The 22058-nt window shown below is 44.1% G+C and overlaps 1 protein-coding gene across 3 annotated transcripts in view; it reads right to left on the bottom strand.

Moving 5' to 3' along the window:
* Rnf125 (ring finger protein 125) overlaps positions 1-17525 on the bottom strand; it is a 32890-nt gene extending 15365 nt beyond the window's left edge. Inside the window, exons 1-2 of one of the 3 annotated variants that reach the window (XM_004853113.4) lie at positions 16966-17525; positions 832-985 (exon numbers count right to left, since the gene is read on the bottom strand). In XM_004853113.4, coding sequence (XP_004853170.1) covers positions 832-985; positions 16966-17129 — 318 coding nt within the window. In that variant the 5' untranslated portion in view covers positions 17130-17525. The other 2 variants (XM_087193741.1, XM_087193736.1) reach the window with 2 other exon arrangements.
* Positions 17526-22058: the final 4533 nt, after the last annotated feature.

Below are 22058 nucleotides of genomic sequence, written 5' to 3' on the forward strand. Positions count from 1 at the left end.
TGTCTCCCCTCGGCAGATCAAATAATCTAGCCAAACATATAACATAACACCCAGTAACATATCCAGAACTTTACTGTGTTGATTCTTCTCCAAATGTGCTGATCTGATTAGTACTCTCACTTATTCTTGTCTTTTCTCTCGCTCCTACATCCAGTCACTTGCCAATTCCTTCACTAATATTCCTCAAAACGATCCCTTCTTGTGTACCTAATGCTATGACCCTAAACCACTTTCCTTACCTGATCTACTGGTTTCAGCCTCAGAAGGCTGTTTTGCCCCCTCCGAACCCTTCTGTGCACATATGTTAGAGTGATACCTTAAACATACAAGCCGTCTTGGCACTCCAGAGCTTACACTCTTTCTATGGCTCACTATTTCATAATATTTCATTTCATTTCGTAGGATGAAGTCTACACTCTCTCACATGTCCTCCAAGACCTCCTATGATCTGACCCACCTAGAAAAATACCAAAAGCAACAAACTGCCACAAGGAAGTGATTGATAAATATCACCAAGTCCAGAATAAAAAAGGTGGGTGCCACTGGATTTGAGAATGAAACTTCATTGGTGGGCTGCATCAGAATAGCAGGGATGGAGGCCAGGTAATAGGGGATCATCATAGTAGGAGGAGGAGATGGAGGCAGTCAATGAAAGCTCTTGAAAAATTAGGTGAAGACAGGAGTTCAAAGGACTGTTTATTTGAAAGTACAGAAAAGCGGGGAGGCGATATAAAAACACTTTAGAAGAGGATGTGGTCAAAAGCATAGGTGAAATGGAAATTTTCTCAGGGACCTAAGCCAGTAACCACAAGCACAGGTAGAGTCACATACCAGGGCATCACACTCGGCACAGTTCTGGAACTCTGACTTCATTCTTCTGGCTACGTCTGTCGCTGGAACTCCTTCTGAAGGAAGATATGCCCGGCAATACGGACAGGTCCACTTATTGTTCTTTAGACTGGTGGCAATACAGGAGCGGCAGAATCTACCCCAAACCAACCAAGAACACATCACTCCCACAGAAAGACACAAAAGAGCGCCCCGCCCCCCGCCCCGTGTCTGTGGAAGCTGTAATTTAGTGACACCTTGCAACACTACAAACCGCATTACCAAATCACAGGTCCACTTGCTTCCCAGACCACGGCTTACCTTCCCAGTTAGACACATTCTCACCACATGCACTTGCACACATTGAAACAAAAGGAAGAACACAAAGTGGGTGAGAGGATTACTACAGACTGAGTTAAAACTATAACTCAGCTGGGTACAATGATGCACGCTTGCAATTCTAGCTACTTGGAAGGCTGAGGCAGGAGGATTGCCAAGTTTCAGTCCAGTCCAGGCAACTTAATACTTAGTGAGACCCTGTTTCAAAAAAGGCAGCGGTGGGAATAGGGGATGGGGGGAACAGAGATGGGGGGGGCAGGGACTGAGATGTAGCTCAGTACCAAGGTCCCAGGTTCAATCCCAAATGCAACCCCCTAAAAAAAAATTTGAAAATTGTAGCAGACTGAGAGGAATAGCACAGTGGCAGAGGGCTTGCCTGACACTTGCAAGGCCCTGCCTTCACCACCAGCATGGGGAGGGGGGGAGAAAAGAAAACAAGAAAAGAGCCACAAATTGAAGAAGTAAAAAAATATAAGACACTTTATAATTCTTTATGAAAACTCTTTAAAATTGGGCCGGGAATTTAGCTCAGCAGCACCATGCCTGCCTTGCAAGTGCAAGATCCTGAGTTCGATTCCCAGTACCTAAAAGAAAATTTTTTTAAGTCATCCCCCATTATAGAAAATTATCTAATCAAAATTACTAGTTTAAGAGTATCCTGAGTCAAGAAATATAGGCTCTGACTTATTTAAAGATGATCCTAACAAAATAAACACAAACCACAGTATTCACAGAAACTCTTGACCTATTTATAGGCATTTTGAAGGCTAATATACATGGGAGTGGAAATAAACATTTAGATAGGCAGTTCACATTAGCATGATCGGCTAGCTCTTAAACTTCTGAGCATCATATCTATTTAGGAATATTAGCACATGTCAAACGTTAAACTTTTTAAATTGTAAGTATGCTATATATACTAACAAGTACGTGTCACAGGCATAATCCAGTTCAGTGACCTCTCACCCACGGAACACACCATAGAGCCAGCACCCATGGGAAAAAACAGCTAGGCCAAATGGCAGACTCCTCCTCCTATTTCCTTCCAGCCACAATTCTAACATCTCCAAGGTCATCACTGACTCTTAAGAGTGACATATACCTCCATCTACAAAAATGTATATTTACCAAATGTTTTATCAATCCGCAGACTACAGCCTTGTCATTCCTGCTTATGATCCTTCAAGGCTATGACCACTAACTTCTAACGAAGATTAGTTTGCTTGTTTTTGTACTTTCCATAAATGGAGTGATCTGGTATATACTCTTTGCATCTGCTTTCTTTATTTAGCTCAATATTCTGATCAAAAGATTCATCATGCTGTGGCATGTAGTCAAGACGGTCCATTCTAGTTCTGTGGTCTGTTGTGTGAATACACCAGAATTTATTTCCCATTCTATTGCTAATGGGCATTTGGGTAGCATTTAAATGCGTACCTATAATCAATTTTAGTAATGGATAACCACAGCTATCTTCTAAAATCCTTCTGTTCCTTTTCGCCTTTAACTCGCAATTATATTGGCCATTAGTCTTAAAAGTATTCCCTTCTGCATCTATTATCAATTGCAAGCACACAAGGGATACTTAATGTTAGCATGGGCTCAAGGCATCTTGATGTTTAAGCCTGGCCAGCAGTTACTCCCCATTTTTCTTGCAGTAACATCTTGCTTTTGCTCCATGGAAAGTACTCATCTATGAGGTGCAATCTCGGTGGGACCCCAGTTAAGTCCCATCACCCCAACTTGCCCCATGATGTCAGCACGTGGTGCAGGCCCGGCCCTGAGAAGCCTCCCAGAAGTGGAGTATGGAACCGGATGTGACATCTGAGGCTGCAGCAACTCTACTGAACTGGCGTGCTCTTCATAAGAATCACAGTTTTGCCCAAGTCCCTACACTCTTCTTTTTGCTTTTGTTAGTGTTTGGTAACTTTTACATTTGACATTACTCCAAATTCAATTCACTGGTTCTTTAAAAAAAAAATGTAATTCATTTAATTAAAAAAAAAAAAAAAAAGCCCGGGGATGTAGCTCAGTGGCGCCACACCTGCCTGGCAAACTCTAGGTCCTGAGTTTGAGTCCCGATATCAGAAAAACAACAACAACAACCCTTAGAGGGACTGGGAATATGGTAGAGTGCTTGCCCTGGTTTCAATCTCTAGCACAACAAAGCAAATGAAAAATAAAACAAAGCCTGAGAAAAATCCACCTTTCCATTTACATATGAGGAAATTGAGATACACAGAGGGTAAGTTACAGGTGACATACATAGAAAATGCCCAAACTTGATCGGTCTTAAGCTGGGCTTTTTTTTGTTTTTGTTTTTTGAAACAAGGGTTCACTATGTAGTCCAGGCTGGCCTCAAACTCATGTCGAGCCTCCTGGCTCAGCCTCCCAAGAGCTGCAATCACAGGCATGGTCCACCACGCAGGGCTAAGCTGGGTTTTTCCCAAAGGGCAGTAGCTGTTCATTCCACCATCACAGGGGTCCCCAGGTGAAAAGAGCAGTATTTTAGGAATTAAGCAACCTGAATCCTATACTGTCTCTCACGTCTCTATTCTAAGTTCTAAGGCACAATCTGCCCTTGCATACTTCTGAGAATTGGTTCTCAAAGTGTACAGTCTTTTTTTGCCTCAAAGTATAGTCTTGAAGGATATTTACTACATTGTTTCAAATACTCAACTTTTTTTTCCTTTTGTGGTTCTGCAGATTGAACCCAGGGCTTCCCCCACCCCAGCACTGGATTAATCCCAGGGCCCTTGAGCCTGCAAGACAAGTGCTCTGCCACTGAGCTACACCTCCCTCAACTCCAAAATAACATGCCAAATTTGACCCCTATGGTCTGACTTGAATTATTTTGCTTACATTGTTTAGAAGCAAGCAGATTACATTTTGGATTTTATCAACTAAAAGTTTTCCTCATTTCCCCTCAACTTAGTTTTGTGCCAGTCCAGGCAGAAGTTAAGTATCGGTGTCGACCCCTGTGGCAAGCACTTGTACACATTATCCATGTGCCCCACAGGACTTGCTTTCCTCTCATTTTCCTGATGGCAAACTGAAGCTCGGAGAGGCAGAACAATGTGCCACATTTACTCAGCAGAGATAGTCATGCTTGGATCTACAGTTTCAGCAGAGCCTCAACGTTTGTAGTCTATTTTAAGGCATCTCATCATGTTTCCCCAAAAAAAGGCCAGGCCTTACCTGCCTTCACTATGCTCTTGCTCGGTGGCAGGTAAGGCAGGGATAGGCTGAATGGGGCTGGCACTTTTGATCTCTAGTTTTCAGTGCTGATTATTTTCCAGTCAGGTCTTATTTTTTTGGAAACAGCAACAATTCCTCCCAGGGACAAACAGAAAGCAGCAAGCTATTAAATCAATGGCCAGGTGTGGTGGCGCACACCTGTAATCCAAGCACTCAGGAGCTGAGGCAGGAAGAATCGCCAAGAGTTTGAGGTCCACCTAGACGACCTAGTGAGTTCAAGACCAGCCTAAAATACATGGCAAGACCCTGTCTCAGGTCCCCACCCCCTAAGAGTCTATGCAGCTCAGTGGTAGAGCACTCCCTGGCTCAAGGCCTGGTACTGAAAAAGAAAAAAGATCCTGGGGGAAAGAGTTCAGTGGCAGAGGGCTGGCCTAGAATGCACAAGGCCTTGGCTTGATCTCTAGCAATACAAAATAAAAACACAAGAAAAGAACAAGAGCATATTGACAACGGGTTAATATTATGCATGCTGACGTAAGAGACAATGTGCTAAAATATACAGCTTACTTTAAAATGCTTAAAAAATGAGATGAGCTGATGACTTAATAGGAATGTGATAACGATAAAAGCAAGTATAGCAAATTGTTAAGAACTGTGCATGACAGTTGAGCGATGGTGTCAACTTGAGAAGTTCAGTTAAGAAAGAGAAGCTTAACTAAATAGCTCGGCTGTTTAGGGTGGCTCAAGGCCCGGAAATGAGGAAGGATGAGGCAGCTTCTGTTCCTTCAGAGCTCCCATCCTGGCCTTGGACACCATCTCCTGCCTTGCAGCAAAGACTCTTTGGCTTCCCTCAGAGATCAGCTCCTTCAGCCTTCCTTCCGGCATAGACTGTTCAGCCTCCTGACGCGGACTCACACGGGACCCCGCAGTGAGCTCCAAGCCTCCGACTAAGTCCTTCGGTCTCCCATGTGCAGACAGACCCTCCGCACTCTCACATCCGACTCTGTGGGTGGCCTCTGTAAGCCAACCTTGCAAACTTTTTTTTTTGGTACCGGGGATTGAACTGGGGTCCTTGTGCTTACGAGACAGGTGGCGGAACCACTGAGCTAAATCCCCAGCCGCAAACATTTATTTATATATCTTGTGTTACATCTGTTTCTCTAGTAAATACTGATACACTGTGGATTACAGGCAGTGAGGTCCATATAACATGGGCACTCACTCTATAGTTCTTTCAACTTGGCAGCATGTTTGAAATTTTTCATTATAAAAAATTGGGGAAAATTATTCATTTTACTGTGACAAAATATTTCTTTACTTAACCAAATATTACTTGACTTCAATTCTGTTTACTCTTGAGAAAAACTTAGTTGGAAAATTAGAAAGGGAAATGTTTGAAGAGTGAGATATCTGAAATATTTAATGGAACGTGATTTAAACAGAAAAAAAATTAAATATATTTTAAGGGGATTGAAAATCCAGTATGAGTAAAGAGCACAGAATTTTTTGTTTTTTGAGACAGGATCTCACTGTGTAGTCCAGGCTGGCCTTGAACTCATAGTGATACTCCTAGCGCAGAATAATTTAAAGTATAAAAGGTTGACAAGAAAATCTAAAACTTTAAAAAATGAATGTGTTTTTATTTTTAGTAAGAACAGTTATTCCATGAATTATAATGAAGACTTATAAAAGAACTCATCAATCTGTACAGCTTTCCCAAACCCACCCATATAAGCATTTGTTCAAAGACATTCTAAAGACTGAAATTCTTAATATCAACTTGCTATTACCAGACAGAGTTTGACCTCCCAGAGACGAAACTAAGGCCTTGTCAAAAGGCCCTGGCTCTGAGAAGTATAGAATAAGAAGCTGAGATAAGCAGTCAAACAAATAGACCAGTAAGTGATAAATGTTTGGAGAGTAAGATTGTTGACAGAAAAAAAAAAAGGACTAGAGAGACTGAAGGAGGTTATGGGTGGGTCCTAGAGAAGACCTGGGAATGGTTTTCCAAATTGAAAACAAAAGATGCACTAAGAGAGAGACCATCTTGTGGAAGTTTAGAAGCCAGCCTGGAGGACGGACACCCAGGATTCGGGCAGAGTCAGGTAGGTAGGGAACTAATCCAAAGATCAAAGCTAACAGTGATGGAATAGAACCAAGAGTTTCACCAGACTTGAGGTCACTGTGGGTCCTACATGAAAAACAGACTAAAGACTTACAGTTTTAAGTTATTGCATGAGTCCCTGCAAGGCAAAGACACAGTTGATAGTTGTAAATAGACAGATTTAGGATTTAATTTAGAAGTATAAGCAAAGGGACTTCCAATGTATCATGACATAAAATATATGCCCCACTATGCAGAAACTGGACTACAAGATTCCAAAACCATGACAGCAGGTAGTTGCATAAGGGCAGAGAGATTTTTATTTATTTATTTGGTGGTCCAGGGAATTGAACCCAGAGCCTTCAATTTGAAATACATCCCTGGCCCTTCTTAAAAGGGCTCTGGTGGTGTCCTCTCCTGTAGGGAACGTGCCCTTCACTTTTTTTTTTTTTTTTGTACCAGGGATTGAACTCGGGACCTTTTGCTTGCGAGGCAGGCAGCAGAACCACTGAGCTAAATACCTGGCCCCTTCACTCCATTTTTATCACTTGCCTCAGCCCCAGGAACTTTCATGGGAGAAAAATCAATGAGGAACTAGATAATGACTCAGAACCAGGTGGAATCTTGATTATCTCCCTATTTGTGATTTTATGAGCCCTTTTCTGTTCCCCTACATTGATTAGCAAAAAAAATCCTCCACAATGAAGGTCAGCAAAGTATTGGAAGGAAACAGGAAAAGACAGAAGATTTATGCACTGATCTCACAAAGTAAAACTAAACCCTAAATGGATTTAAAAGGAAAGACAGACCCTGGGGTCTAGGGCTAGAAAGGAAAAGAAGTATCCAGAGCTGGTCTCCAAATGGGCATCCAGAAGAGGTTGTTGGCAACATGTGGCAGGTCTGACTTTTTACTTATATTCTCAACACAAAGCTTTCTTACTTTGGGTATGCCGGTGTAAAGCCAAGTTAAAATCTTGAGTTGTCTCCTTAAGGGTGAAAATGGACATAGAGCAAAGCATGGTGACACACGCCTGTAATCTCAGCACTTGGGAGGCTGAGGCGTGAGGATCGCCTTGAGTTCAAGACCAACCTGAACTGCAAAGTGAGACCCTGTCTCACCCTCTCCCCCAAAAGATAACAGAATAAGGGATTTGTTACTCAAAGTGACAAAGAGTGTTAAGCTAAAATACTCCATTGTAAGGCAACACACACACCACTCCCTCTTCCCTAACAATGGGTCATACTGGACAGGTCCAAATACAGATGTTCTCCCAGCTTAGGACTTCCCACCATGAACAAGCCATCAAGCATTCCTTTGAAGCATTTATGTATTCAACTAGGCTACAGGAAGTCAGTCTTTCAGTCTCCAAAACTTGCCTTTACATATCTCTGTACACTACTCTTGATTTTAAATTTTATTCTCTAAGGGAAATTTTATTTCTTTTAACATAAGATCTTAGAGGTGTCCTTTTTTTTTTTTTTTTTGAGACAGGGTCTCGCTGCGTAGTTCAGGCTGTTCTTGAATTCACTATGTAGCTCAAGCTGACCTCAAACTCGTGGTGATCCTCCTGCCTCAGCCTCCTGAGTGCAAGGTGTATCTTTCTAGAACCCTGAAAAATGTCCTCAACTTACTGCATCCTAATCAAAATTAAACAGGATCATCTAAGGCTGTGTTTCTGAAACTTTAAATGTGACTAAATGAGGGCCAGGGATTTAGCTCAGTGGTTTCACCACCTGCTATGCAGGTGTAAGGACCCGAATTCGATCTCTGGTACCAAAAAAAAAAAAAAGTGACTAAATGACTTTGGGATCTTGTTAAACTACACATTCCTATTCAGGAGATCTGAGGTGGGACCCAAAATTCTCCAGTTCTGCAGGTCCAAGGTCCAGTAATGAGGATCTAAAGAGAATCTTGGTATAAAACTCAATCTGCCACATTATTTGGGTTCTGTTTGTTAGAGCACACATAATCTAATAGATCAGTAATATTTAATTTGCCTTTGACAATAATGATGCTACATAAACATGGAGCGGCCTAACCACCACGGGAGGCAAATTGTGGACTAGCCTAATTACATCTTTCTGAAATTCTCTTCACTACAGGTACAGATATGCAATCATATAAAAGAAATGGTTAATGGAGCTCAAAAGCCACCATGGGACTTCTTTTACCCCAACTACAAGTCCTAAATGCATGACTACATAACATCAGATGACCGGCACTATGGAGAAACATTCCCACTGAGTTTTGTTTTGGAGTCACTCCTGATTTCAACTAATATCTAGGATTTTAACAGCCAGACCTCCAAGGAGTGGCTTTCAAGAGTTTTGGCAGTACCAAAAAAAAAAAGAAAGAAAGAAAGAGTTGTGGGGGTGTTATGACACCCAAGAGCTCACTTGACGTATGTGAACAATACATAGCCATGGACGGGGGGGGGGGGTTCTATACACTTTCCATGTGGCACAAGGAGCATGGGTTGGTCATGTTTATGCAGTTTACTGGAAAATCACAGATCAACCCTACTGTGAATGATGATTTGCAGTCAGGTGGGAATTTCCACAGACTGCCACTATGCCACTTAATTCCCTGTGTCTGTGCCCATCTGATACTCCATGTCCTGTTAGATGGGTGAACTGTCCTGGCTGTACCCCAGAACTCCACCGGCCCCCTTCTCTTCTCTGCTTCTTTTTCGTCTGTTGGTTCACTTCCATTGGCACACAAAATAGTCCATTCTTCTTTTCTTAAAACTCTCAGGGCCGGGGATTTAGCTCAGTGGTTCCACCACCTGCCTTCCAAGAGCAAGGTCCCAAGTTCGATTCCTGGTACCAAAAAAACCCCCAAACAAACAAAAAAGAAAACTCTCAATCCCACTTTACCTGCTAGCTGCTGGCCCAATTTCTCCTTCCTTTTACTTCCCAATCCCACGGATGGGTTTCTATATCCCTCACCTCTGAGCTCTGTGATTCTACTCCACTTAGGCTTAGAGCTCCCCAACTCCCCTGAAACTGCTCTTCTCAAGACCACCAATGGCTTCCACGTTGCTAATTCAATGGTCAATTCTGTCATCTTCCCAACAATAGCTTCAGTGGATCCCTCTCTCCTTCCTCAATAATTCTGCACTCAGCCTACAGATTCCACACTCAATCTGGTTTCCTCTCATCCCTTGGCTTGTTGGTTTCCAGTTTTCCCATCCCAGTCTCTACATGTTGGAGCACAGAGACTACAGCTGTGTGCTACCATGCCCGACTTACATGCCCTCCTCAACTTGTCTCAGAGATGTATACCAAGTACAGGCTGTGCCTCCTAGTTCACTCATCTACAGTCCAGGTGCTCCTCGGAATTTCAGACACATAGATCCAACTGCCTACTTAGGTCTCCAACTCTGAAATCATCCCTGACTCCACACTTCTCTCGCACTCCATCTGGAATCCGTCTTCTCAGGTGTACCTTTAAATACATCTAAAAACCTCACCATTCTCAGCACTTCCACTGTTCCCATCTAGTCCTGATCTCTCCTGGATTATTACAGTGGCCTCCAAACTCATTCTCCTAGCGTCCGTTCATTTTGTGGCCCTGTTCAAAATCTTCATTCAGGAAAAGTGATCCGAACAGAGCTGAGAGCCCTGGAAACAGCTGGTCGGATGCGGGTAGTGTGCCAGCGGGCATCTTTCACTGGTGTCAGAGACGGTGGAATCTGTGGTGCTAGCAGTGATCTGTACATGGATCCCCAGTGTAGACGGTCTAGACCATTTTCCAGGCTGAAGTGCTCGGCACCAAAAGCGGTTCTTGACTATGTCGCTTTGGGTGTGATTCAGATGCTGTACTGGAGACTTTCCGTATCCAGATTCTTCCTGGTGGACAGACAGCATCAGTTACCCTTCCTGATGATGAAGACTGGAAAGTGTAGACTCAGCTCTTCCTAAGAGCCTGGTGAGGTTTGGAGAAATTACTTGATTTTGTGCATTCAAGGTGTAAATTAAAGTACATAGTTTGATGAAGGAGAAAAAAAGCCAACTTCTTCTACCCCACACAACTGGCCTGCTCTAGACTGAGGCTGCACAACAGGAAGCCCACTTATTAACGGTTCCTGTTTAACTAAGTACAGACGTGGAGACAAGTATTTAAACCATCTACTAATCTGACTAATTTTATGCGTGTTAAATTTAACAATGAAATTCTTCTGTCTGTTTTGTGGTGTTGGGGATTGTGAGTGTGGCACATGCTAGGCAAGCATTCTACCACTCAACTATACCGCTACCCTGTACCACAACTTAAGTGAAGATATACAGACAGATAGATCTATATATATTTATGGTACTAAAATTTCATGTTTCTGTGGACTTTTATTCTACAGAATTAGTGATGGGCTGAAAACTCAAGAACAAAAAACAAAGTACTTTGTTTTTATTTTTTTGGTGTTCGGATTTTGTTTTGGTTTAGTTTTCAGTGGTGGGAAGTGAAGCACCATTGGTCTCTACAACACATAATTTGAGAAGCTCTGCTCTAAACATCCTAAAATTGCAACTTTCCCATATACTTCCTATCCCATTTCTTTCTTTGTTTTCTTTTTTTTTTTCTTCAATTCTTGACACTCTTCATTATATAATTGCCCTTCTGTATCTGCAAGGCATTCTGTCCAGGAGCAAAATCCACCAATGCTTAAGTCCTTTATGCAAAATGGCATTTAGTATTTGCATATATCCTAGGCCAGTGGCCTAGATGAACCTATGGCACTAGTGTTGTTTTTCTTGTAAGACAAAAGATGTTAATGTATGAGTTATTTTTTTCTAAACTAAAACCTCAGTATTCAGCCCTAATTGCAGGGTTGACACTTTGTGATAAATAAATGGGTTTGGGCCGGGGATTTAGCTCAGCAGTTACGGTGCCTGCCTTGCAAGCGCAAGGTCCCGAGTTCGATCACCGGTACCAAAAAAAATAAATGGGTTTGGGATTGCAGTTTGGCACCTGGTCTCTAAAAGGTTCGCCATCACTGCCCTAGGGACATGACCTATAATCGCTAACATCGGGTAAATGCTAGTCATTCTATTGTACTGTTTATTAAACAAGGTCAAGCAAAAAGCCCTTACACGTTCATTACAAATGATTTTCTTGGGCCAAGGATTTAGTGCAGTGGTTCCGGTGCCTGCCTCGCAAGCACAAGGTCCCAAGTTCAAGCCCTAGTACCAAAAAAAAAAAAAAATTCAAACAAATTATTTTCTTGCTCTAAATATTTTTCATCTGTAGTTCCAAGGATATAGGACTGTGGGTAAACAGGGCCAATGGACTATGCAACATAATTAACACTGCTTTCTTATTTGTTGTCCACTTTCTCCATGAGAATATTGGTGCACCAGTGAATGAACTGTAGATGTAACCAATCATAATCAAATCAAAGTGAAGATGATGATGCTGATGAACAAGGGATCATAGCAAAAACTGTGATTCCTACCAGTGGCACACAGGTGCCTGCCTTGTTGCCTGACAGCCAGGCTTCCTAGTAGAATTCCAAAGGGTTCTCTACTAACGGCCAATAATGATCTCATTTGTTTTTGATAACTAGCTTTTTTTTGGTACCAGGAATAGAACTCGGGACCTTGTGCTTGGGAGGCAGGAACCACTGAGCTAAATCCCTGGCCCTGATAACTAGCATTTAATAACACTTAAAAACTCAGATGAATAGATGTGATGATGAGCCTTATGTGTTAACTTGGCTAGTCTATAGCACGCTATTTTTTTTTTTTTTTTTGGTTCCGGGGATCAAACTTGGGACCTTGCACTTGCAAGGCAGGCAGTGGCACCACTGAGCTAAATCCCTGACCCTGTAGAACTTTATTTAATCAAATACTTATCTAGATGTTGCTGTGAAGGGATTTTATGAACGTGGCTGCTTCTATAATCAGTTGACATTAAGTAAAGAGACTAGCCGGGTATGGTGGCGCACATCTATGAATCCAGCACTCAGGAGGCTGAGGCAGGAGGACTGCCTCGAGTTCAAGGCCAGCCTGAATCACATAGCAAGACCCTGTCTCACAGAAACTTAAAAAAAAGAAATAGAGACTGTCCTGGATAATATAAATCAATTCCTAAAATCTCCTTTCATCCCTCTCTCCCCCATGCATAGGCATACACAAGCACTCACATACATCTCTATGTATATATAGTTAGAGAACAGCAGACAATACACCAGAGCGTAGTCTTTGATAAGCTAAGTAACTGAAACTAAAGAAGCAGTCTCAGAACTAGTCTCCCTGGCCCCACAACCCCAGCCTTCCACCCCTCTTTTCCTTCCAAAGCACCATATCCACATAAACTTTGTCCCAGGCTATTCTCTGTTCTTCACTCTCCTTCACCTCCCCTAAAAATCTTTTTCTCTTTCAGCACTAAGGACTGAACCTAGGCTCTTTGCACTAAGATACATCCCGAGCCATTTTTATTTCTATTTACTTTTTATTTTAAGAAAAGACCTCCCTAAGTATCCAACATAGACTCAAACTTATCAATCCTCCTACTTCAGCCACCCAGAGGTAGTTCAGTGGTACAGTGCTGCTTTCCTTGAGGCCCTGGGTTCAATTGCCAGAACTGCAAAAAAATAAAAAAGAGGGCTGGGGATTTAGCTCAGTGGTTCCGGTGCCTACCTTGCAAGTGCAAGGTCCCAAGTTTGATCCCCAGTATCCCCCCAAAATATAATAATAAAATAAAAAAGAATGAAGGCACTGAAGTGTATTTCTGGATCCATTTAAAACTCATCAAGAAGACTGTCAGACTCCACTTTGGAGAATCACTCATTTGGGACAGGCTTCCTGCTCATACTTGGCCACAAATGCAACCTTGCAATCCACTCACGTGAAAACAGACTCACCCTCCACGGAAATGCATTTAGGCAGAACTAGGCTGATTCTGTGACTCACAGCAGTTGTATTCCCCAAGTTTCCTGGAGATGTAGTTCTTTCTTTTTTATTGGCTGACCTTTGGGCCCAGTCTGAGCCCGAACTTTAGCCTCCAGCCTGTCCCACAATCCTATTCTCCGTGCACCTTTCGGATATTTGCTGTTTGGTCATCTCGCCTTGTGACTACAGGAATATATCCTCAGCAGAGCCATTCACCTGTTCCTTCCTCTCCTCCTGAGCCAAGCCAATCTCTCTACCCCTCTTTATCATCTGGTTTAAAACCCAGAATTTAGCCAGGCATTGTGGCCCATGTCTGCAATCCCAGCACTCAACAGGCTGAGGCAGGAGGATCACAGAGTTCAAGGCAGCCTGGGGTACCCAGCAAGACCCTGTCTCAAAAAGCCCCCCAGAAGTTGTCTTTGATATCTTTCTCCCTCCTTTCTGCCATATCTAATGTGATAAATTTCTTTGGAATATGCCACATCCCTTTTTTGTTCTATTTATAAAGCTAGCCTCCTTTCCCCCGAGATAAGGCAACAGTAAGAAGTCTTTTCCCCTCAAATCCAGTTTTATAACTGATAGTGATATAAATAGACAATCTAAATGCATAAAACATTAAAATGAAACTTCTTAAAGTCCAGTAAAAGAAGAAAAAGTTAAACTAAAAGACTATGAACTAGGCACACAAATGTAATCCCAGCACTCTGGAGGCTGAGGCAGGACAATCATAAGTTTGAGCCTAGCCTGGCCAATTTAGCAACATAGCAAGATCTCGTCTTAAAAATATAAAAAATGGGGATGGGAATATAGCTCAGTCCAAAGATCCTGGGTTCAGTCCCTAGCACTGCAAAAACAAACAAAGACTATTTGAGACACCTGGGAAAATGCCATAGATTTATTTATACCTTTTGTGGCCCAATTTGTTTCCAAAAGAAATATAGAGACAGAAATAATACCTGTTCATGGGTGTTTGCTTGTTGAATGACTGAAGGAAATAAACATCAAGTTTGGAGAGGGGCAGGCATGCTGGGCAGGCCATCCTGCTGCCCTATGTCCCCAGCCCTCAACTTTTATTGTGGGGCTTTTTTTTTTTGACACTTTAAATGTTCATAAAATTGCATTACTTACCCCATTTTACAAAGGAAGAAACAGATTCAAAGAAATAAAGCTATGTGTTAGTCACGTAGCTGGCTAATGGCAGAGCTGAGTTTCAAATCCAGCTCTCTGTAAGGCCCAGTTTTTACTGAGTCACAATAGTTTGTAAAGTGCTTGACACATATTCATTCAGGGTATTTTTGTCATTATTATACTATTTCTTTTTCATTACCAGGAATCAAACTCAGGACCCTGTGCTTGCGAGGCAGGCGCGGAGCCACTGAACTAAATCCCCAGACCTTATACTATTTGACTTGAAATAGGTTTACAAACTGAAATCAGCATAAACAATCTAGTCCAACAAGTTTGGAAGTCTAGCTTCAACCTGGGATAAAAAAACTGAGAGGCTCTGTTTGCATTTCATTTTCCAACTTAAGTTCACTGGAAAAAAGGAATTCATATGGTATTAACAATGCACAGCCTCCTCACAGAAGGGACTCTGGGTGACATCTGTAAAGTGGAAGGGACCCAAGTAAATCTGCCCAGAAGGAGGAATTCGGACATTCTGCCCCCAGCCGGGACAATGGACACAGATTTGTCAAAACAAAGAACAGTAAAGTGAGGGAAGACATTTGTGCAGCACTTGTTATGCTATTTTATGGCTATTTTTCCATTGGCTGGTTTCCTATTCACTTTAACAAAGAACAAGATTAAACAAAAAGTACAACATTATGCAAATTTGCATCATCCTTTAGTAGAAGCAGGAACAATGTAAACAGTAAATTACGTACAGGGTTCACCACTCCAGCCCTGCAAACAATCTCCAGGCAGATAATTACAACAGCAAAGCTGGGGCCGGGGATTTAGCTCAGTGGTTCCGGTGCCTGCCTTGCAAGCGCAAGGTCCCGAGTTCAATCACCAGTACCAAAAAAAAAAAAAAACAAACAATAGCAAAGCTGTCCGTTTCCGTTCTACAGAAGGAATTTTCCAGACTCACTGTTTACCGATGACACAACTGTAAAGTTTAACACTAATAAAGGCTTAGGCTAAAAGCAGTTATCTCTGGGCTGTGATTACCCTGAACTAATCAATAGATTTTATACTGTTACACAACTGCACCTCGGCGCTCCTGCTGGCCTTTGGCTATTGTCAACCAGCTGCACCTGGACAGCTCGACTGGGGAGACGTCAGCAGCTAGAAACGAGCTAAATATGAGCCCTCAGTTTAAAGTACAAGGCTGAAAAAACAACCCCTGAAAAATACAGCCACAGAATAACGCCCAGAGCTCTCCTATTTAAACACTGTGGGCGGCACATTTTCCTCCCGGGCTCACTGGCCAACGGTGAAAATACTTCTCAGCTTCTAAGCCATAGATGTCCGGGACTGCTTTCCTCATCGTAAAAGCAGTTTGCGCCTTTGCAGGTGTAAAGTGCCTCTTCTGGGTAAGCCAAGGCCTGTAGCTGCCATTGTAGTTTTGCCCGGTGATTCATCGCGCTACAGTCCACAGACAACAGACGGCGTGAAGTGGGCTCCCTTCCTGACTTATGCGGGAGTTCACGTACGCACCACATTCAGCAACCACACAAAGAATGGAAACAACGGACACAAATGAGCAGGCCCACATCTCACAAGTCACTCAAGCACATGCTGAGAACACGCCAGTTTTATACAGAGATTCGGGGGGGGGGGGTTCTTTTTCTTTTGGGGACAGGGTCTCATTATGCAGTTCAGGCTGGACTTAAACTCACTATGTATCCCAGGCTGGGCTCGAACCACATACAGGCCATCCTCCTGCCTCAGCCTCCTGCGTGCTGGGTTCACAAGCGTGCACCACCACACCCGGGCAGGATTTAGTATTTAAGCCCTTCTTATAACTGCAAGGGCTTTGTACTAACTGCATTTTAATGAAACAGCACATGCTTTTTAAGAAGGTCAGTACACCTATACTTTCGGTTTGGAGAGGCAGTGGGTAAAGCAGGTAGTCTGCAGTTAGGGTTGTCGCTGAGGCTGGGTTTTGTTCGGCCACGCTCACAGCCTCTGCACTGACGTTCAAAGCCCAAGCCCCACCCGAAGGCAGGGGCCAAACTCTAACGACTCCAGAAAGCCACTCGGACGCTGCCCTGGGGCAGGAGGGTAGCGCAGGGCTCTCGGGGGTACGCGGGGGCGGAGCGGAAGGACAGTGGCTCCCGGGGTTCCAGCGCCTGGAGCCCGGGGGACCTCGGGGACACGTGCGCCGCTCCAGCAAAACAAAACCGACCTGGTTCTCCGGAGAGAGGGGGACGACCCGAGCCACCAAGCGCGGCGGTAGCGGGGGTCCTGCGGATGCCGGGTCCCCCCGCCGGACCTCTGCACCTGGCAGTGGGGAGGGGGCGGCCCCGAGGCTGCCCAGCCGCCCGCTGTTGTCCTCCCTGAGGTCCGGGCAACCTCGGCTGGGGCGCAAGCTCACCTTGCCACGCGCACAGACACGCGCACGCGCACTCCACGCGCCCCGGCCCGGCCCGGCCCGCACTCACACGTGGCCGCAGCGGGTGCGGACGGGCTGGTGCAGCACCTCCAGGCACACGGCGCAGTCGAAGGACGCGAGCGGCAGCGGCGGATCCGCCCTGCGCTCCCGGGCCCGAGGCGCGGGGGGCGCGGGCGCGGCTTTGGCGGCGTCGCTGCTCAGCAGGGAGCCCATCGCCGAGCCTCGCTCCAGCCGCCGAGCCCGGCGCTTTTGTCCCGCGGGGGAGGAAGGAAGTCCCGGCCCAGCCGCCGCCGCCGCCTCCCAGCGCCGCCAGCCCGCGCTGCGCCCGCCCGGCTCGGGCTCCGGCTCCGGCTCGGGCTCCGGCTCCGGCTCGGGTCCGCTGCCCGGGGTAGAGACCGATCTGTCGCGGGCGCCGCGGCCCCGGGGACTGAAACCCGAAACCTGCGCCGCGCTGCCGCCGTCTCCGCCCGCGCGCGCGAGTGGAGCGAGGGTCACCAGGCCGTGCTTTATGGAAATTAGACGACTCCCACCCGGGAGGGGATGATCCTATCAGGCCTCCACAGGGTCATGATAATAAGCCACAAAGGAGACCTGTGAGCCCGTGTCACTGCCAGTCCGAGTCGTGGTCCTCTACTCAAAAGTTTTGTTTTGTTTTGTTTTTTCCGTTACCGGGGATCGAAATCCGGACCTTGCGCTTTCCAGGCAGGCGTGGCGCCACTTAGCTAAATCCCCCGGCTCTCAAAAGTTTTGTTTTTGTTTTTTGGTGGTACAGGGGATTGAACCCAGGGCCTTGAACTGAGGTACATCGCCGGCCCTTTTTTATTTGTATTTTTATTTAATTTTGTTTGTTGAGATGGAATGTCGCTATGTAGCTCAGGTTGGCCTTTATTAACTCTCTGAGATCCTCCTGCCTCAGCCTCCCAGGTGCTGAGGCGTGTACCACCACGCCTGGCTTCAGCCCTATTTTATTTTGAGACAAGGACACACTAAATTGCCTAGGCTGGGCTCAAATTTAGGGTCCTTCTGCCTCAGCCTCCCAGAGTGCTGGGATTACAGGCATGCACCCCACACCCAGCTAACCAAATGTTTTTGTAAAGTAGGGTAAATTTATTCAACAAATGGGTAAAGGAATGTTAAAAATATTTGGCTGTATTTCATGAAATAAAAACATAGTCGGGTGTGATGTCATATGCCTGTAATCCCAGGTATTTAGGTAAAAGGATTATAAATTTGAGGCCAGTTTGGACATCTGGACAAGACCAAAATAAGATTATTTTTAAAAGGTCTGGGACCAAGCATAGTAGCCCATGCCTGTAATCCCAGCCCCTGGGGTGGGGAGTGAAGCAGGAGAATTGCCATGAGTTTGAGGCCAGCCTAGGCTACATAGTGAGTTCAAGTCCTACATAGTGAGACCCCCCTGTCTCAAAAAACAAAAACACAAACAAGCTAGCATGGTTATGCAAACCTGTAATCCCAGCACTCAGGAGGTTGAGGCAGGAGGATCACTGCAAGTTTGAGGCCAGCCTGAATTACATAATGAGACCCTGTCTCAAATCCAACCCAAAAAGGGGAAGGGTCTAGGATTCTAGCACAGTAGTAGGATTTACATAGTATACATGAGCCCCTATGTTCCAACCCTAGTTACCAAGCCAAAAAAAGAAAAAGAAAGGGGCAAAATGATATTAATATTTATTATGGTATTTGTTTGTAATAATATTAAAAATACTGTATATGCTTATCAATAAATGGTTAAATAGATTATGGCATCTCCACACAATGGAATACTACACAGCCATTGAAAAGAAAGACAAAAAAGAGAGAGAAGCAAGACAGTTCTATAACTGGCCTCAGAGAAAGGTCTCTGAGATGTTATTGGAGTTGGGGATGTAGCTCAGTGGTAGTGCATTTGTCTAACATGCAGGTGGCCCTTGGTTCAAGTCCCAACTGCAAAAAAAATGAGAAAAATAAGGGACACACACTATTGTATGTACTGTATGTTCTCACTTTTTTTTGCTCTCACATTTTTAAAGATTATACATGCACACATATGTACACATGTAAATGCTTATATTTACACATAGACACATAATATACTAGTATGTGTGCATCACTGTCTTTGAAAAGATACAAGAAATGACTGTCTTTAGGGAGGAGAACTGGTTTGTGAGGAACAGGAGTGGAAAGAAAGACTTCTACTGTAAGATCTTTTGCACATTTTGAAATTTGTACTGTGTATATAAACTTTCGAGTCAAATATCAATGGATAAAATGAATAATTTTAGCCAGAAGTAGTGGCACTCACCTGTAATGGCAGCACTTAAGAGGCTGAGGCAGGGGGATTGGCATACATTCAAGGCCAGCATGGGCTAGTGATTTCAAGGCTATCTTGAACTACATAGCAGTACCCTGTGTCAAAAAAACATAACCAAAACAAAACAAAGCAAAAAGAAGAATAATTTCAATACACACACATATATACCCATTAACTCAACAGTTCTTCCGTTCACAGAAAGATAATCTATCATAATATATGTACTCTGAAAAACAACGCAGCAGTTAAAAAAATGAGCAAAAATTTTCATAGTGGTTATATAAGTATTATGGGCAAATCTTATTCTAAGTGCTTTTTATGTGTTAACTTGCTTAATGTTCACAATAAACCTGCAAGATAGGGAACTAATATTATCATCCTGATTTTCCACAGAAATAGGATGCAAATCAATTGAAAACGCAGCTCAGGTCACATTTGTGGTGGAAAGCAAAGCTGAAAGTCGAGCCAAGGCCTAGGAGCTCTTACTGCCAATGCACTTAACCACTGAGCATTATGGCTCTTCCTCTAGTTGGGTTAGCAAAAAAGGGGTGGACATGGTAGCGAAAGGGGTGGTACTGAAGAAAATGAAAATCAATACAAAAACTTCTTTTTTAAAAAAGAAATGTTGGCTTGCTTATTTATTTATTTATTTATTTGGTCATTTTTTTTTTTTTTTTCCGGTACTGGGGATAGAACTCAGGATGTTGCACTTGCGAGCAGGCACGGTGCCACTGAGCTAAATCCCCAGCTCTAGTTGTTTTATTTTTGTGGTGCTGTGAACTTAACTCAGGGCCTTCTCACTAAACTATGTCCCAAGCTGGCCTTGAACTTGGGCTTTCCCTGCTTCAACCTCCCAGAGTGCTGGGATTTCAGGCATGCACCTCTATGCCTAGTACAATTTTTTTCTTTTTTTTTTGAGCCAGGGTCTCACTATGTAGTTCAGAGTAGCCTTGAACTCACTATTTGGCTCAGGCTGACCTTGAACTCACAGTGATTCTCCTGCCTCAGTCTCCCAAATGCTGGGAATGCAGGCATGCACCACTATGGCCAGCGCAAAATTTTCTTATGGAGAAAAACACACTATATTCTGTATATGCATCACTAGGGTAGCACAGTGTGGACATGTTCAGAATCTGCTCTTTTCTCTTGCAAACTGAATGACCTTGGCAAATTTCTCCTTAGGTCTTAGTTTTCTTTATTTTAAAAACACAGATAATCTTTACCTGCAAAATTGTTGTGAAAGATTAAATGCAGCAACAATGGCTCATAGCCTGCCAGGAAATGTTAAATACGTGCTAATTCTATCTCTGACTTCATTTCTTCCTAGGTCCCGCCCTGCCCTTGCTCTTTTTTTTTTTTTTTTTTTTTTGAGATGAGGTCTTGCTTTGTAGCCCAGGCTGACCTCAACCTCAGGAGGATCCTCCTGCCTTAGCCTTTCAAGGGCTGGGATTACAAGCATGCACCACACCTGGCCTTGACTTGCTGTTTCAGTATTGGTACCACAAACCCTTCCTCAGGAAGACTCGTCCTCCCAAGCAGGGTTGAACAGATCCTGTTCTGACAGCTCTCTGTGGCTGCATAATGCCAATGGCAGTGTGTGTCTCTGTGTGCGTGTGGGTTTCAGGGTTCTAACAATGGGTGTGGTGGTGTTGCCCTCACAGACTCCCCTTTTCTTCTCCAAGGGTCTTCTTTTTCACGGCAAGGAGTTCCCTGGGTGAAGTCTGCAGCTTCCCTAGTGTCTGCCTTTCCTAAGCTCCTTTGTGTCTCTGAGCTGTGCAACATGTGACCAACTTGTTTAGAGTTGAATTCTGTTGACTGTAGTCAAACTGACACATTTCTCCTCTATGCCAGGTCTTCCTGAACTAGTAGATAGATAGGTAGGACAGCGACGCATGTGGAAATCAGTATGATGAGCTCCATGGTAGAGATCTACATGCAGAACGAGCAGCAGGGCTTAGCCCAGGAGATGGAAGGACCGGAAGGAGAGAAAGAGGAATATTCTGCATAGAAGGAAAAACAGCTGCTCAGATGCAGAGGACCTGTACACACATGCAAGGAGACAGCAAGCACCTCGCTCTGGCTGAAGCGTTTGTGGACAAGTCCTTGTCACTGGCGTTTCCAGTGGAGAAACGGAGCTGGAGAGCAAGGCAGAGATGTGTCCTAAGCTGGACCTGGTGGCACATGGCTATGATCCCAGCACTCAGGAGGTTGAGGCAGGAGGATCATGACAAGTTGAAGGCCAGCTTCTGTGTGTTCAAGCCCAGCCTGAATTGCACAGTGAGACCATGTTTCAATAAGTAAATAAACAAACAAACAAATAAATAAATAAGATGCGCCCAGAAAGCTGTGTTTGACAGGTTAGACATTTTTCACTGGCTTCTGAGGCTTTGCCAATTAGGAGTTTAGGTCACACTCGGGATTCTGACAAGTCTCTCTGTTCTTGCCCAAACAGTATCTTGCAGCAGAATTGCATGTGAAATTGGCTTTTTCTGAAGTATCACAAGTCAGTGCCCAGGCCAGTGATGAAAGTTGCGTTTTTAACACCGCCTCCTCCAGCTGGTTCTGACTGGGGCTCAGGGGACCCTCCTCGAGGAATAGGATCAGTTCTGTGTGGGGCAGCAGGCTCTCCAGGTGACTGGCAACAGCAGAGAGGTCCGGGTGCTGGGAGACGGTCACTTTCTTTCATTCTGATACAATCTGTTCAGGGTTATACCTTCTCACTACTGGATAACGTTACATTGTTAAAATACCCTGGCACTGAAACATAGCTGCTTCTGAGCTCACAAAGATAGTTTTAAAAGTTCTTAGCTATAAACTTACCGAGATTAATG

The sequence above is a fragment of the Heterocephalus glaber genome, unplaced genomic scaffold, assembly GCF_053883595.1.
Source record: "Heterocephalus glaber isolate CG9 unplaced genomic scaffold, H.glaber_assembly_v1.0 deba00000331, whole genome shotgun sequence".
Lineage (NCBI taxonomy): Eukaryota > Metazoa > Chordata > Mammalia > Rodentia > Bathyergidae > Heterocephalus > Heterocephalus glaber.